Source organism: Ascaphus truei, chromosome 11, assembly GCF_040206685.1.
Source record: "Ascaphus truei isolate aAscTru1 chromosome 11, aAscTru1.hap1, whole genome shotgun sequence".
In the NCBI taxonomy this organism is placed as follows: Eukaryota; Metazoa; Chordata; class Amphibia; order Anura; family Ascaphidae; genus Ascaphus; species Ascaphus truei.
In genome coordinates, this window is record NC_134493.1 from 37,406,598 (window position 1) to 37,424,941 (window position 18,344).

The window sequence follows — 18,344 nt, forward strand, 5'->3', positions numbered from 1 at the left end:
GAGGTGTATCTGTCTATACTGGGAGTCAGCAGTGGGATATCATGACAGAGGTGTATCTGTCTATACTGGGAGTCAGCAGTGGGATATCATGACGGAGGTGTATCTGTCTATACTGGGAGTCAGCAGTGGGATATCATGACGGAGGTGTATCTGTCTATACTGGGAGTCAGCAGTGGGATATCATGACGGAGGTGTATCTGTCTATACTGGGAGTCAGCAGTGGGATATCATGACGGAGGTGTATCTATCTATACTGGGAGTCAGCAGTGGGATATCATGACGGAGGTGTATCTGTCTATACTGGGAGTCAGCAGTGGGATATCATGACGGAGGTGTATCTGTCTATACTGGGAGTCAGCAGTGGGATATCATGACGGAGGTGTATCTGTCTATACTGGGAGTCAGCAGTGGGATATCATGACGGAGGTGTATCTGTCTATACTGGGAGTCAGCAGTGGGATATCATGACGGAGGTGTATCTGTCTATACTGGGAGTCAGCAGTGGAATATCATGACGGAGGTGTATCTGTCTATACTGGGAGTCAGCAGTGGGATATCATGACGGAGGTGTATCTGTCTATACTGGGAGTCAGCAGTGGGATATCATGACAGAGGTGTATCTGTCTATACTGGGAGTCAGCAGTGGGATATCATGACGGAGGTGTATCTGTCTATACTGGGAGTCAGCAGTGGGATATCATGACGGAGGTGTGTCTGTCTAATCTAGGAGTCAGCAGTGGGATATCATGACGGAGGTGTATCTGTCTATACTGAGAGTCAGCAGTGGGATATCATGACGGAGGTGTGTCTGTCTATACTGGGAGTCAGCAGTGGGATATCATGACGGAGGTGTATCTATCTATACTGGGAGTCAGCAGTGGGATATCATGACAGAGGTGTATCTGTCTATACTGGGAGTCAGCAGTGGGATATCATGACGGAGGTGTATCTGTCTATACTGGGAGTCAGCAGTGGGATATCATGACGGAGGTGTGTCTGTCTATACTAGGAGTCAGCAGTGGGATATCATGACGGACGTGTATCTGTCTATACTGAGAGTCAGCAGTGGGATATCATGACGGAGGTGTGTCTGTCTATACTGGGAGTCAGCAGTGGGATATCATGACGGAGGTGTATCTGTCTATACTGGGAGTCAGCAGTGGGATATCATGATGGAGGTGTGTCTGTCTATACTGGGAGTCAGCAGTGGAATATCATGACGGAGGTGTATCTGTCTATACTGGGAGTCAGCAGTGGGATATCATGACGGAGGTGTATCTGTCTATACTGGGAGTCAGCAGTGGGATATCATGACGGAGGTGTATCTGTCTATACTGGGATTCAGCAGTGGGATATCATGACGGAGGTGTATCTGTCTATACTGGGAGTCAGCAGTGGGATATCATGATGGAGGTGTATCTGTCTATACTGGGAGTCAGCAGTGGGATATTATGACGGAGGTGTATCTGTCTATACTGGGAGTCAGAAATGGGATATCCCATAGTTCTTGTGATCATGACGGAGGTGCAGTGTGTCTGTACTGGGAGTTGCATTAGACAGGTTAGTAGTGGATGTTGCAGGACATTTCTGAGCTGCAGTGACCAAGCCGTTAATGTGTCTTTGGAACCAGTAATGACAGAGCAGAGGCAGTTTGGGTACATGTCCACGGAGAGGCAACAGAGCTATGTTCAGCAGTGAGTATCACCACCACGAGGCACCGTAGCGGTAACAGTGGGGCAGGAATATCAGCCTAGGAATAGCACTGCTGATGCTGTAGTAGAGCTGTATACAGATCAGCAGAAGTGCAACCAGTTGCAGAATAACAGAGCAAGGCTGCAGGATACAGAGGTGCAATGCAGTGGCACAGCTTGGTGTGTCTGTCAGCACTGGAATAGCACACGGTGCTACAGGACATGATTGAGGTACAGTGGAGAGGGAGGAGAATAGTGCAAATGCGGCATAATTAAAAACGCCATTACAGAGTACATAGGCCTATATATTTTTTTTAAAGGGGGCTGAGAGTCTACGTATGACCTAATCACAACACTAAAAAGAAATAGGACTAGATCCTGCTAGTAAATCAGAGCACAGCCACAGTATGATTCAGTTCTTGATGGCAGAGTGCCGGGCCGGTACCCTGCATCCTCAGCATCACAACCCAGCCATTTCCTATTAGATGTTTGAGCAGAAGAGAAGCAGATCAATTGTAATTAGCTTCCACCAGCCCTGTGCTGGGAGCCTATTCTGTGTATTGATCTGGGTGTCTGTAATCAGGCAGCATGTGCCAGTCCGTGTCTAGCAGACGTGTGTGTCCTCTCCCTCACCCGCTTAAGCACGGCACAGGTGAGTAGTCTGGGGTTTCCAGCCTTCTCCGAAATGTATTATAATGTTACACGTCACACGCAGCGGGCGCGGCTCAGCGTTCGTATGCATCAAGATCTGTACTGTAATGTAATGAAGAGGATGTGGGGCAAATGAAAAGACCTGCAGCGTGGCCAGCACTAAATAGATGCTGAAAAACAAAGTGGTGGGTACCCCCCCCCAAAAAAACTGAGAGCTCTACTCACAGCATGGAGAACATCTTCATGGAGAAGGAGCGGCTCAGCGAGTAAAGACACTGACTCTGTGAGCAATGACACAGAGTTTGAATCAGGAGAGCCTGATGCAAACCCCGGTGTCAGCTCCTTGTGACCTTGGGCAAGTCACTTTATCGCTCTGTGCCAACAGCGCCCTGGATAAGGGCACTATGTAAAATAAATAAGCAACCTTTTTTTTTACGATGTATTGTGGAACTGCAGAGGTTACAATGTTTCAGGCCCAGCCTGCACCTTTCATCAGCTGACATCAAACGGAGCCTCCGCAGCGCCACAATACATCGTACAAAGGATGTTCCTGCTGTGACCCCCTCATGCAATAAAGGCAATGACAACTTGCATTACCACCAAGTAACATGGCTGGGAGAGAGCGGAGGCATCCAGTGAGAGGGGGAAGAGAGGGCATCGGAGGGGAGGGGGAGTGACTAACAGGAAAGTGGATATGCGAGAGAGAAGTTTACAGCAGCTGGAAAGAAAACTTGAGAGGGAGAGAAGAGAGCAAAGAGAAGCATTTAACTACAGCTTGCGAAAAGAGCAAAAGAGGCAAGAACAGTTTGGGGAAAGAAAGAAGAGTGTTGGGCAAGACAGGATGGGCGAGCGCTCTTGCCTTCACTGTCCTGTGATGCATCTTTGTGTTATGACAAAATGACATGCGCTTCCATTACAAATGTGTAAGAAAACGGGCACCCTGGTGAGTGTGCAGTTTAACAGATGATGGTGCATTATATCCACCCCCCAAACATGGAATCCCCTCCTGCAGGCACACATCCACCCTGAGCAGATGTTTTGATCCCGGCCACTTCTCCTGATTTATTCCGCATTTGACCGACGTGACAGAAAACAAAGCGGAGACGTGCTCATGTATCACAGAGCAGAGTCCCCGCCCGACAGTCCCCAAGCACAGGAGCGGGGTGCGGGGCACATACTCCGGCAAAACAGAAGAGAAGGCAAATATTTTATGGCTAAGAACCTTATAATGCAGTAGTGAGTTTCACTGGGGATCTTATAGGTTCAAGGAAAGATTTACTGGAGAACAAGGATTTCTTCAATGTCGAGCCCTGTAATGCAGAGGCAGTTTATCCTAGACAGGGAGCATTCGGGAGGGGCAAGAACACAGAGCAGACGTTACCAGTTACATAACTGTTGGATACACTTACTAATCAACACAAGCATCGTTGTGCTCACAATTAATGCTCACTTGGTTCAATGTTGTCATGTGTTGGGACATACACACAGTACATAGATACACAAAGTAGTGTATTACCTTAGCACTATTCCCTGACAAGCCTTACCCCCTTGCAGATAGCCACAGCTTCCTTGGACATAGACTTGGGATAAGCCACATTGTGCTCCATGATGGACTGGAACAGTTCATCTTCATCCTCCCCTTCAAAGGGAGCCTGTGGGGGAGCGAGAGAGAGAAGAAGGGGGAGGCTCATGAGAGCAGCCTAGAGAAGAAGCTTGATATAGACTCTTGAAATGGAAGGTACCTTTAAGAGTCCTGAAAGTGGTAGGAATGGGAAAAAGGGGAGGGGGAGAGGAGGGGGGCAAAGCAGACAAGAGTGAGAAGGGCAACAAAATACATTTGTGCTGTGACAAGAACAGATACAAGTTTGGTATAGTGACCTGTCCGGCTAACATCTCGTATAGCAGGATCCCGAAGGCCCACCAATCCACAGACTTCCCATAGGGCTGGTAAGCAATGATCTGCAACAAGAGGGGGCACCGTGAATTAGCAGCTCTGCCTAATCCCAGTTACTGGCACGGGAGCCTGGCAGCGAGGGGTTAATGCAGTGTTACACCACAGTGTATGGACCAGATAAACATTTCGGGTAATATTTACTGTTCAGCCACAAGGCACCTTCCGGGTACTCAAGTCAATGTAAGGGGTATTCCAGCGTCGGCGGGTGTCGGATGGCAGCGGGACTGCTTAGTAAATACGGGCTTAATTGTCAGGATATCCCAAACCGTGGCAGTGATTGGGTTAAAGCTTCATTTCATACCCAAAACCCCACTGGAAAAATTACAAACGGAACATGCTGCATTACACAACAATGCGAGTATGACACGTCACCTTTAACTGGGCTAAGGTCCTTTTTGCTGCCCTGTAGTCCGTCAGAGGTCACAATACTGGAAACTATGGGGAAGCCCAGGTAACACTGCCGCAAGGATCTGCATGTTTGTGCAGCTTTCACAATCATTGCAGGTTGCGTTTCCTTTTACTGGACTAAGGTGAGCACTGATCATAGGCGTGGTCAGAGCTTGTGAAAACCCCTCCACATGACTCTTTATGTGCTCATTAAAAAGCTACGCCAGCTCGTACCCTGCACCAGAGGGTGCTCAACTCCAGTCCTCAAGCCCCCACCAACAGGTCAGGTTTCTATGATATCCCGGTTTCAGCACAGGTTGCTCAATCAGAGGCTCGGTCGGAGACTGTGCCTCTGATTGAGCCACCTGTGCTGAAGCCGGGATATCCTGAAAACCTGACCTTTTGGTGGCGGGGGGGAGAGGGGGGGGTGCATGAGGACTGGAATTGAGCACCCCTGCCCTACAGGAGCAACAAAACAAAGCTGCAGGCGCCTCTGGCAACAAAGGGGTTAATTTATATTCTCCATAAGGTAGGGTATTGTTTTTTTGGGGGGAGAGATGGGGGTAAGAACTATAGAACGTGGCAGCTCCCCCCCCCCCCCCCCCGTGACCGCGAGCCGATGCACACGGCACAGTATTGTGGTGAGAGGGGGAGCTGGGAATTCTCTGAATACTGATGCATATTATAATCCGGGATGTAGCCCAGTAATCAGAAACATGCAGCGCGATATCATCTGTGACAGCCCTGTCACCAAGACAGCCCTCAGGGGACGGCAGTCTGGAATACAGCCCTTAAAAAGGTACAAATCACCCCTGACACTAAAAAACAGGTCTGCCCAAACGTACCTTCTCTGCATCTCACCCCGCTGTTAACAGATGCCATTTTTAGCGCACGTAAAGAGTCTATTTACATTTTTTAACCTTTATTATATTTAAGTGCACGGTCACTGAACATGTGATGTTATTTAGCAGGATTTATACAGATTAGTGGCCCTCCCGTTAGAGGTTGTACACTGAATAAGGGACTTTTCCTCACCATCCCCCCTGTGGATATTTTTGGGATTTCCATTGTGCACCCTTTCAGGTCACCTTTGTTTTTCAGCTGTGAGCTCCATTTAAGCTTATATACAGATCTATACAGATCACTATTATTATTACTATTATTATTATTATTATTTTGGCTGGGTCAGGGGTGCGTAAACTTTTGAAGCTGTGCTCCCCTGCCTGCTCGCGCCCCCCTTACCTCTTTGGTCAGCATCAAATTTCACAGTGGGGTCATTTGACATCACGTGATCCCGCGGCGTCATTTAACGCCGCTTTGCCATGGCGACGGCATGTGACGTCACGTTGCCATAGCGACGCGTCACACCAGCCATCTGAATCACGGTAAGTAGAGTTGCAGAGGCCTCAAGATGATCCCCAGGCATTTAATTTTAATGCCGTGGGGATGAGCGGGGGGCCCCTGCAACCGCCGCACCCCCAGTTTGCGCACCCCTAGGCTAGATGATACGGAACATAAAAGCCCACTGAAGTAGGCGTGTAAAGAAGGACCTATTCCTCATATAGGCAAGGGAATCCCTTACCCCCAAATGATTTAGGGGCGGCCAACTCCAGTCCGCAAGAGCCACCAACAGGTCAGATTTTCCGGATACCCCTGCTTCAGCATAGGTGGCTCAGAGCCACCTGTGATGAAGTAGGGGTATCCTGAAAACCTGACCTGTTGGTGGCTCTTGCAGACTGGAGTTGGCCACCCCTCATTTAGAGACATGGCAGTATGGAGCTTTGGTACCTGGTCGGTATTCCAGCAGACCCCCCCCCCCCCCGCCCATGCTAAAGCGCAGAAGACTTGTATACCTCGGGTGCTATGTAATCCGGCGTGCCACAGAACGTCTTGGTCGTCACCCCGTCCCAAACGTTCTCCTTGCACATGCCAAAGTCTGCGATCTTAATGTGCCCTTCGGAATCCAGCATGACATTATCCAACTTCAGATCCCTGGGAGGACAGCAAGATATCACTATGCACGCGCAGGTCATCCCCAGCACAGCCTCCCCATCCCAAGACTGGACCGCTGAGCCATGCCCGCCTTCCTGTTAATGGCCCCGTTTCCCCGGTGTCCAGTTTAAATGTCTGTTGTTGCAAAGTAAGTGTCTCAAATATCTATGGGGTATGTGTCCCCAATGTCTTTATAGAGAATGTTAGGGGTATATTCCGGGTTTCTTTTCAGAATATGCAATGGTTATCTTTTACCATTACCTATATAGCGTACAGTATACGAGTCAATGGTTCTTTATTTTGTATAGGACATAAGTCTCTAATGTATTTACAGTATAGGGCAAGTGAAACTCAAGGACCTGGTGTGTTGGACGGAATCACTGGATGAATAAATACCACTTGACCACTTTGGAGGGCTACTGGTTTCGCTCCATTACTACGGGTTACGTATCCATTCCTAGTGTCTTTAGATGACCTGTGATGGCTGTGTAACTAACGGCTTTATAGCGAGGGGCCCGTTGAAATTATTGGCACAGATTGTAGACAAGATTCTGCAGCTGTGCTAAAGCGCTGGCAAGATATGCTTACTCTGTGTAAACGCTTACTGCAGGGGTGGGCAAACGCCAGTCCTCAAGGGCCACCGACGGGTCATAAGGATATCCCTGCTTCAGCACAAGTGACTCAGCCATTGACTGCGCCACCTGTACTGAAGGGATATCCTTACAACCTGACCTGTTGGTGGCTCTGGAGGACTGGAGTTGGCCGCTCTTGGGTTAGTGTGTGTGAGATGTGCAGGGGACAATGCCATGTCCTTACCTGTACACGATGCCTTTGGTGTGCAGGAATAACAGGCCGACGGCTATTTCTGCTGCATAGAATCTAAAGGGCGAGATTAATAGCAATAAGAGCTAGAAAGAAACGTGCTGGTGCTCACTGTATGTATGGGACGGTTATCTGCAGACAGGACGGTAACCAGCATTCTGCTTTCCACTATTGTAAAGGAGAAATGAACGCAGCAAAGCCTCCTCCCCCGAAGCCTATAGGCGTTTAACTCATATGTTCGTATACTGCCCCCTGAGCGTGTCCTGCTCTTTAACAAAACAAATTGTAATATCCAGTTACCATGGCAACCTTTAGACTGCAAGGGGCACTTTGGAGGACTTCATTTAAACCTCCCGGGCAATTCAGATTTTAAATGCACTTATCTGCTGAAAGAAGCATTCGATTTGAAAATAAAATCAGGCTTGGAAAGGGCAAGAGGAGATCTCTTTTACCGAGTTAAAATAAAAATGCCGATCAGCGCAGACGGAAATAATGCTGGTTATTTGTGGCTATATGCAAGCCTGCAAGAGTCAACACTCCCCACCCCTACCCCAACCTTCATCCAATCAATGGTGGAGTCATGTAACAGAATGCTCTGCATGTCGCTCCTGCATGGCAGGGGTTAAATCAGTGGTAGGCAATCCAGTCCTCAAGGGCCACCAACAGGTCAGGTTTGCAGGATATCCCTGCTTCAATCAGTGGCTCAGTCTTCGTCTTCGCCACTGCATGAGCCACCTGTGAAGCAGGGATATCCCTGAAAACCTGACCTGTTGATGGCCCTTGTGGACTGGAGTGGCCCACCGCAGGGTTAAATAATGTCCTATTGTCATAGAATGTATTTAGTGAATACTAGAAGGTGGTATAAAAAAACATTTTTTCATTTTTTTTTTTAACAATAAAACAGCAATACAAAAACAAGTATTTAGTGAAATCGTGGCTCTTTATCTGTGTGTTAAGTAGTAAAAGGGTGTTACATGGAGAATGCTCTGCAGGTCTTATTCCCACCGAGATCCCCAGCAGCTGCTGGCTACTCCGTGACAGAGAGGAAAACACCAAACCCTAATACTCTGCGCTCATGCTATCCAAACCAAGTGGAATACCAGTGAGGAGAGGCTGCATCCTGCATTATGGATGGAAGCCAAAGCAGCCATGTCCTCGAGTAACCGCAGCCTGATTACACAATTCCAGCACAGGATGGAGACAATACTCGGGGAGATTCTGCACTCTGGGAGGTTTAGGCTGCAGGTCTCTCTCGCTCGCTGGAACGGCATTTAATATCAAATATCTCTGGGGTTTGGGACAGAGAGTGTGTCTAACTGATACATTATAAAAAAAATCTGTACAGTGCATTTGGCCTGCCTGTTTGAGCCTTGCGAGAGCAAAGACAGGGTTATTGAGAGCGAGCACAAGGCAGCCAGAGCTTGAGAGGTACAGACACACAGACACACAGACACACGGACACACAGACACACAGACACACAGACACACAGGGCTTTCTGAGAGAGGGAGTAGCAAATACAAATATCACTTTTGAGCACATTCACATGTTGCCTTTCCCCATTATCTCTTAGCATACAGCGCTTCTACTGCAGCCAGGGATTCTGGGCAATGACTGGCAAATGAGCACAGTGTGTAACCTTTTTGCTTGTTATCCATTTTAACATGGATCCCTATAAGCTTATACCTGCTGTATTACACAGCTTTTTGTTTTTAGCACAGCCTGGGTTAAAGAAGTGCATGGCCAGTAAACTTAGGGAGGAAAATGGAGAGAGCTAGGAGCGAGCATGACACACACACACACACACACACACACACACACACACACACACACACACACACACACACACACACACACACACACACACACACACACACACACACACACACACACACACACACACACACACACACACACACACACACAGCAAGGCAGAAAAGGCATGAGAGAGAGAAACTCAAACAGGGCTTTCTGAAATGAAACCAAGGTAGGTACAGAACGTTGTAAGACAGAGCTGATGAGGCATTCTGGGACTGTATATGTTAAGCACAGCAGAACTGGATTTGTCTGCAGTGTAATGTTGGTTTACGCACAGATGAGCTTAGCAACAAGGTGCTGTCCCAATAGTTAATTGGCAAAACGTCTTGTGGTACTCACACTGCATGAGGCTCCTTGAACCTGCCAACCTGCTGAATCTGATACATGAGGTCCCCTCCATTCACAAACTCCATCACAAAATACAGGCGATCCTGCAAGGAGCAACACCAACGCTATCACTCTGGCCTTCTGCGCCTCATACACAGCAATGCTACAATGTAACAGCAAGTACCCTGCGGTAAACTCCCCATCCTACAGGAGGCACATATAAAAGGAGTTCATACATTATATCAATTTATCTTCTATACCCGAGAAAACCATAACTTAGAAACAATCCTCTGTCATTTGTATTAACGCTGAAAGTGTTGTAATACTTGACATTTCAGCTGGTTGTACTCGGGTGTTTGTCAATTACAAAGCACATAGTGAAGAGATCAGCTGGGGTACTGAGGACTGTCTGCATTAACTTCCAGTACAGTATACATATATATTTATATATGTGCTTATTAAAGCAGCAGTCCAAGCTGCCATTCTTTTAAATTTATTATTCCCCCCCCTTTTAATATGTCCATCAATACAATAAACACTATAATAAGCAATTAGCTAAGTTGCCAATCGATCGGCAAAGACTCGGCTCAGGCGTTCCCTAAATGGCTGTCAGTGCAGCAGAAGAGGACCAAAGATGCAAAGTTCTGTGGGGAAGATCATGTGACCAGGCAGTCACTAGATACAATTGGTGCCCTGCTAGAGGGCAGGGCTTAAAAAGGGGTGCGGCAGAGCCTGATTCAGAAGAGGAAGGGGATGTGACTTTGTAAATGGTTGCAATAGAAACAAAAAAGTCTTGTAACATTATAATACATTAAAAATGTAATTCAGAGTTGTTTTAAAAAAACAAGTATTTTCTCATAGTACAGAACTGATTTATTAAAAAAAACACACAGGTAGGATATTGCTTGGTCTGTAGATTTAAAAGGAATGAATCACCTCTCCTAGTGCACAAATAACTGGACACATCTCATTACCACCCAGCTCCTGCTAAATGTAAGCGGAAGAGGGTTAGATAGGAGGTGATCGCCCTCACCATGGTCTGGAAGCAGGAGTGTAGCTGGGTGAGGAAAGGTGGCTTCCCAGCCAGAGCTAGGACTCTCTTCTCCACCATCGTGCACTCCACGTCATCATCCTGAATCACCACATCCTTCTTCAGGATCTTTATTGCGTACAACTCGTCTGTCTCCTTCCTCTCGGCAAGGATCACCTGGACAGGAACGGAGGAGGAGAGGGTCATTTAACATTACTACAGTACTAGTTACTAACATTACTATTGTGCTGTAAGAAGGAGTACCCCCCCCCCAAAAAAAAAACAAAACAGGGGAGGGGGGTGGGAAGAAGTACTATGGTCCCTGTAAAATTACATTTACAAACATTAAGAATTGCACAGGATTTACAAATTCAACCAAAGCTACTCAATATGTTGCAGCCTCTGAAGTTATCAATGAACAGCAACTGGCCAAATGAACATAAGTCTGTGATAGAGAACCCAAGCTCAGAGTCAAGAAAAACAATCCATCCTTTAGCTCTGAGGTTGCTGTGCAGGCACCTCTGGCAGAGTGTGTGTTAAACTGGGGCTGTAGCAGTATGTTCGGTAGCGAGGAGTCGCATTGGCTGCAGGACAGCTATTGTGTGTACACACCAATGCATCTCAACCAGAGTTCTGAAGGTTACACCCCCCAAACCTCCCCCCCCCCCCCCCCGACTGATCTGCAGGCTTTGGCTGGATGAACACCGGAATCCGTGATCACATTTACCAACACTTTCACTATAACACCGTTATTGATCCAGGGAGTAATCTGATTGCCATTATTTGGAGTCAGGACGGAATTTAATTTCCCTCTTATGAGACATCATTGGATAATGTTTCACTGTGTTATTTGTGTTTGCCTTCCTCTGGATCAATAAACTGTAAATACAAATATAGGACAAAGTGTCTGTCTTCCAAATGAAACACAGGTTCAACACTTCAACCTCATCTACTATGCAACAGCAAACGTAGCATGGAGTGTGCAATTGCTATTCTCTCTCCATTTCTAACCAGTTTTATAGCAGATCCGATGACCTGATGGTGAAAAGTCGGAGTAATCATGTGTGTGGGGTGTACTGTATATACAGAAGGGATGTAAGAGCAGCGTGTCGGGGGAGGGGGGGGGGGGGGGGAGAGCGTCGCAGTGCTGATGTCCGCCCTGTACCTGCTACTGTGCAAACCAAAAATGTGCCTCTCTCCTCCTGCGCAGGTGAGAAACAAGGAGCTCATTACACGCTCCCAGCCCCAAGTCTATAGGAACGCTAATTAGAATATTTATATCATTCTGTCATCCGCTCCCCGCCGCATCAGACAAGTCTTTTAATAATGTTTTCCTTTATGTTTGCTCAATTAAAGCGGAGAGTCGGGGAAGAGCCAGCTTTATTCTGCCAGCTGCTGCACGCGCCTCTCCGGAGCTTCCAGCCTCCGATCCTGGGACAAGCTCCGCTGATTAATTCAGTCCCTTTGTCTGCCACATTAAAGGCCTCGGATTTCAGAACGAGCGAGACGCCGCGCAGACGAGCGCTCCACAAAAGCGCGCAGAGCAGCGGGGAGTTTTGTTAACCCCTCCGGCGCCAGAGAGAGGGGCTACTGGCACACAAGGGGTTAAAACGAGCCTATTGGAAAAACACTGCAAATCAATAATAATAATAATAAAAATATCACCCGTTTCCATGGTTTCAAAATTCCTGCTCAGAAATCCCAAATTTCCCGTATTTTATTATTTTCACGGCATGAGAATGGACGCCCTGCATATTGCAACATTGCTTTATACAGAAATAAGAGGCATCCGATTCTATTAAAACACAAGCACCTCATATACATGGAACGTACCATTATAAGAAGTACATGTGAGGTGAGCACCAATAGAAATAAGTGGGATTTTTTCCCATACATATTTATCGAAGATTTGTTTTTTTTGGGCCGCTTTACCCTCGGAAAGCATATTTGGAGGTGTGAAAGCCATCACAATAAAACCACAGTATTAACATGCAGCTGTATAGTGGGGTAAGGAGAGCCCTGTGCAAAGGAGCTTGCAATCCGAGAAGCTCAGGGATAAGACATCTCCACTGATCTGCCCCTTCGTAGTCTGCATGGGTAACAGCTCAGTGCTTCCTGGTGAGGTGAACGAGTATAAAGAAATAAAAATCAATAAAAAGGTTTATAATCTTCATAAATCGTCCATCACATGGAACTCGTCATTTTCTAAATCGGCCATTTTTGGGGGGCACTGCTCCTTTAAAGCAGCAACCCCCCATAACCCCCCCCCCCCTTTTTTTTTAATAACAGAATTGGGATTAGGGGGTTGATCTGAATCCTCAGGGGATCCCCCTCCCCCATGTCACAAGATGTTACATGTATTACTTTCCGGTGGTTTTTAGTAGAGGATTTAAATGGCTGTCAAATAGGAATTCACAACTAATGATGTTGCAGCTTCCTATTGGCCTGAGATTTGGCCACCATTTTGTTTCCCCTGAAGGGAGTTTTAAACCTGGTAACTTCAAGTACTTCCGGAACAGCGGGTTCCCCGGAGCTCAGCATGGCTCTCTGTTGACGTAATAATAATAATAGCATGTTCTTGTATAGCGCTGCTAGTTTTACGTACCACTTTACAGAGACATTTTGCAGGCACCGGTCCCTGCCCCATGGAGCTTACAATCTATGATTTTGTTGCCTGAGGCACAGAGAGATAAAGTGACTTGCCCAAGGTCACAAGGAGCCGACACCGGGAATTGCACCAGGTTCCCCGGCTTCAAACTCTCAGTGCCAGTCAGTGTCTTTACTCTCTGAGCCGCTCCCTCTCACTTAACACATGGAAGAACTAGGCAGCACATTAGAAGGGATCCTCCTCTTCCCCCCTCCTCCGATACACGGAGAGAGGCTTATTACGTCAACGGAAGCATTTTAGGGGGGCATTGGGGTGAACGGAAGGTGGTCAACTCCAGTCCTTCAAGGCCTCCAATGGGTAAGATTTTCAGGATATCCCAGCTTCAGCACAGGTGGCACAATCAGTGGCTCAGTGTTTGACCTGACCTGTTAGTGGCCCTTGATGACTGGAGTTGGCCACCCCTGAGGTAGACTGTGTTAGGAGATCGCAGTTACGTCACGGGTCAAAGCTACAGAAATGCTGGATTCAGAAGGTGGGCTGGGAGAGGGGGAGGCTGGGAGAGGGGGAGGCTGGGAGAGGGGGAGGCTGGGAGAGGGGGAGGGGCTGGGAGAGGGAGGGGCTGGGAGAGGGGGCGGGCTGACAGAGGGGGCGGCGGCTGACAGAGGGGGCGGCGGCTGACAGAGGGGGCGGAGGCGGCTGACAGAGGGGGCGGCGGCGGCTGACAGAGGGGGGCGGCGGCGGCTGACAGAGGGGGCGGCGGCGGCTGACAGAGGGGGCGGCGGCGGCTGACAGAGGGGGCGGCGGCGGCTGACAGAGGGGGCGGCGGCGGCTGACAGAGGGGGCGGCGGCGGCTGACAGAGGGGGCGGCGGCGGCTGACAGAGGGGGCGGCGGCGGCTGACAGAGGGGGCGGCGGCGGCTGACAGAGGGGGGCGGCGGCTGACAGAGGGGGGCGGCGGCTGACAGAGGGGGGCGGCGGCTGACAGAGGGGGGGGCGGCTGACAGAGGGGGGGGCGGCTGACAGAGGGGGGGGCGGCTGACAGAGGGGGGGGCGGCGGCTGACAGAGGGGGGCGGCGGCTGACAGAGGGGGGGCGGCGGCTGACAGAGGGGGGGGGCGGCTGGGAGAGGGGCGGCGGCTGACAGAGGGGGGGCGGCTGGGAGAGGGGGGGCGGCTGGGAGAGGGGGGGGGGCGGCTGGGAGAGGGGGGGGGCGGCTGGGAGAGGAGGGGGCGGCTGGGAGAGGGGGAGGCGGCTGGGAGAGGGGGGGGCGGCTGGGAGAGGGGGGGGCGGCTGGGAGAGGAGGGGGGGGCTGGGAGAGAGGGAGGCTGGCAGAGAGAAAGGTTACCGGAGTAGAGAGAACTGAAAGCCATGAAAAAAGGAGATAAACAGAGGAAGTGGCCAGTTACAGAACAGAGATATACGGAAGGTTACAGCCCGGGAGCTCATCACTCCTAAGCAGAAATCTCCCTGAGCCACCCCTCTCTCCTGTAAACCAGTGAGTACGTGTCGGTCAGAGGTGCTCAAGTCCAGTCCTCAATCCCCCCTCCCCACAACACGTCAGGTTTCATGATATCCCTGCTTCAGCACAGGTGGCTAAATCCATTCCCAGCTTCAGCAGAGGTGGCTAAATCTGTTCCCAGCTTCAGCACAGGTGGCTCAATCTGAGGGTCAGTCTTGAACTGAGGGACCTCAGGTTAAATACAGATAAATTGCTGTTGTAGGGCATAGTGCATTTTGACCCTTATGTTCCATCCTATATTCATAAAAATAAAATAAATGATATATAATACATATGTATGATTTTGAAGCAGGGGATGAGAGGGGGGAAGGGGGGGTGGTCCCCAGAGTTGAACCATGTTAAAGTAAGCTTCAGAAGCCCCTCCCTTCTCCCCCAGATGCTTACCTGCGGGCTGCTACCACTACTTCCCAATTTTAACATCTCCTGCAGCCCACGGGCCAATAGGAAGTTGGGATGGATGATGGCGCAGCTTCCTATTGGCCTTGTGGCAGCGGGAGCCCGGGGTGGTATTGGGAAACCTTTGGAGGAAAGGGGTCCCCGGAACTGGAATTAAACCGATTCAGCACCAGGGGAATCATAATAAGGCCTCGGGCATGGTGCCTCGGGCTGCGCTGATCAGCGCTCCTGCTCTGCCTCGCCTGCTCAAACTGGAGCTTTTTGTGTCCTGGCAGGCGAGGCAGTGAGCGCGCTTTGGGGGCGGTGCATAGGTGGGGCGGAGGCGTGTCAGGAGGCGGATCGGAGGCAAGGGCGGGAGGCAGGGCTAGTCCCTCGCTCCCATTGGATGTGAGCGGTCATGTGACCGCTCCTCCGCTTCCCTGAGCGGCAAATTTTAAATTTGCCTGTCTCTCCAAAATACCTGAGCCTCCGCACACATGCGGAAGCGGCTGCTAAAGCCGCGCTGATGACAGATGCAGGGGTAAGTGCATCTGCTCAGCGCGGCTCAGCAAGGCTCACCGTACTGTGTCCCAGGCCTAACTTTGTGCTGCTTTATTTCAATGCGATTGCAAGATCCTCGGGGAACTGTTCCCCTTCCCTCTCTCTCCCCCCCCCCCCCGTTTACTTTTATACCCTTATTCCAGTACTGTACCTGCAGCTGCCTGTATATTTACCCTTATTCCAGTACTGTACCTGCAGCTGCCTGTATATTACCCTTATTCCAGTACTGTACCTGCAGCTGCCTGTATATTACCCTTATTTCCAGTATTATTCCTGCAGCTACCTGTATATTACCCTTATTCCAGTACTGTACCTGCAGCTGCCTGTATATTACCCTTATTCCAGTATTATTCCTGCAGCTACCTGTATATTACCCTTATTCAGTACTGTACCTGCAGCTGCCTGTATATTACCCTTATTCCAGTATTATTCCTGCAGCTACCTGTATATTACCCTTATTCAGTACTGTACCTGCAGCTACCTGTATATTAAACGGTTTCTATGCTGCTGCACAGATACTGCGTATAGAACAGACAATAATATTTTGGCCTGCTACAATGTCTCACACATTCATACTCCGCTCACCTTTCCGAAGCTGCCCTTTGCCCAACACTTTTAAGAAGTTGAAGTCGGTCACTTTCACATGATCGCGGTTTCCATTGTTGTCTATTTTGGCCGCGGCGTTCCCCGCCTTATCTTCCGCTGCTTTGGAGCTGGGTCCAATTTTGGCTCTCTGCAAATACACAAAATGATCAGCGTTGGACAGCGGGAGTGCTCCGGTTAGGCTCAGTACAAAATAACACACAGAACCACCTCGAGCGGCACAAATATAATAATAAATACACACACACACACAATCACGTTTTAAGTTATGGTGGGGTGAAAAAGGCAACAAGAAACCTCCACCGTATATGACAAGTGATCTTTTTATTTACATACATACATATATTTACATACATACATACACACATCACACATATAACATATATATATATATACATATATATATATATATATATATATATATATATATATATATATATATATATATATATATATATATATATATATATATATATATATATATATATATATATATATATATATATATATATATATAGGTATCAGTACCGTGTTAGCCGAGCTTCAACAATCAAAAAAATAAATAGATGATACCGTTCTGTGGCTAACGAAATGCTTTTATTTGTGCGAGCTTTCGAGATACACTGATCTCTTCTTCCGGCGATGTTACAATGAATGAAGCAAAAGGTAAACTTAAAAACAGTGTCTCTTGGAATGTTATCTGTGCTGTTCCTTCCCCCGTGTGGATGTGTTTTATGGCTAGAGGTGTCAAAAGGTTACTGTGAAAGCAAGTGAAGAAAGAGTGTGTATGTGTATCAGTGTGAATAAAAATGAATGGAGAGCCCACAGTATATACAGTGCTTTACACAAGGTGTGTGTGGAGTGGGACTGGATATAAATGGTGTGGGTGGGTGTGGAAATGTGAGAGTTAGTAGCACAACTAAAAGTGTGTGTGGATACTTAGTGGTCCCTATTGGTGTATAGGGATGGAAAAACAAGGAGTATTAGTATGTGTGAGAGACAGCTGTGTGTGCATACATATAGCACAGTATGTACAGACATGGCCTTTAGCGCTTATGGACGAGAGTTCACTACTGTCAGTAATGACTCATAAAATTTCGATCTCTGTTTAGGCCACTGCTAAGTGTCCCGAACAGTTGCATAAATTTGTATTCATGTATTCATGTATATATATATACACACACACACACACACACACATTATCCAAGTCCTTGCATTAGGGATACAAGTATTTTACCTGCACCTATAAAAGTAACTCCACCCACGGACTGATTAACTGTAAAGGTTTTTTGTCTGGCTCTTGTGCCTCCGCTACACTATATCTTACATTACCTGGAAAATTATAATGTGATTTATTTCCTTCAAAAATATATTGCCTTGCAAGATACTCCGGAATCGCAATTAAGTTTTCAAGTACATGCTGGGACAGAAACCATAATAGGAGGTTTCATATAAATACAACAGAACAACAAAATCATATATTTCACGTCTGGATGGCAAAACGTCCCCCCGGGACACGGATTTTAATAATCGAGCCGCGTGTCAATGTTTCTCTATGTGTTTCCATATCCATAAGCCTCCTCTGTACGCGCTCAGTGAGGGGGGGGAGGGGGGGCTTCCCTTCTATTGTAGAGCGATGTCACAACGCACTTCTCTTTTATTCCATCAATGACATATCACTGTCTTCCCTGCAGGTCTGAGTCTGTTGTTAAGCAAGGCGCTCAACTCCACCGCCCCCTACAGGTCAGGTTTTCAGAATATCCATGAATATCCCTGTTTCAGCACAGGTGGCTCCATCAGTGGATACCTACTTCAGCACAGGTGGCTCAATCCGTGGCTCAGTCAAAGACTGAGCCACTGATTGAGACACCTGTGCTGCAGCTGGATATCCTTAAAACCTGACCTGTTGGGGGGTCTTGAGGACGGAGTTGAGACCCCCTGTGTTATGCAACACTCTGCAGATCTCTCAGTATTGGGGTTATATAAACTGCAAGTGTTTCCAACATGACT

The 18,344-nt window shown here is 48.2% G+C and overlaps 1 protein-coding gene across 1 annotated transcript in view; it reads right to left on the reverse strand.

The window, feature by feature from the left end:
• The window catches only part of PRKCB (protein kinase C beta), a 124,707-nt gene that overhangs the window by 12,693 nt on the left and 93,670 nt on the right, over positions 1-18,344 (reverse strand). The window contains 8 exon segments of the mRNA XM_075565672.1: positions 3,887-3,994; positions 4,221-4,301; positions 6,537-6,675; positions 7,492-7,554; positions 9,653-9,744; positions 10,674-10,847; positions 16,317-16,334; positions 16,336-16,464. Of these exon segments, the coding sequence (XP_075421787.1) occupies positions 3,887-3,994; positions 4,221-4,301; positions 6,537-6,675; positions 7,492-7,554; positions 9,653-9,744; positions 10,674-10,847; positions 16,317-16,334; positions 16,336-16,464 (804 nt within the window).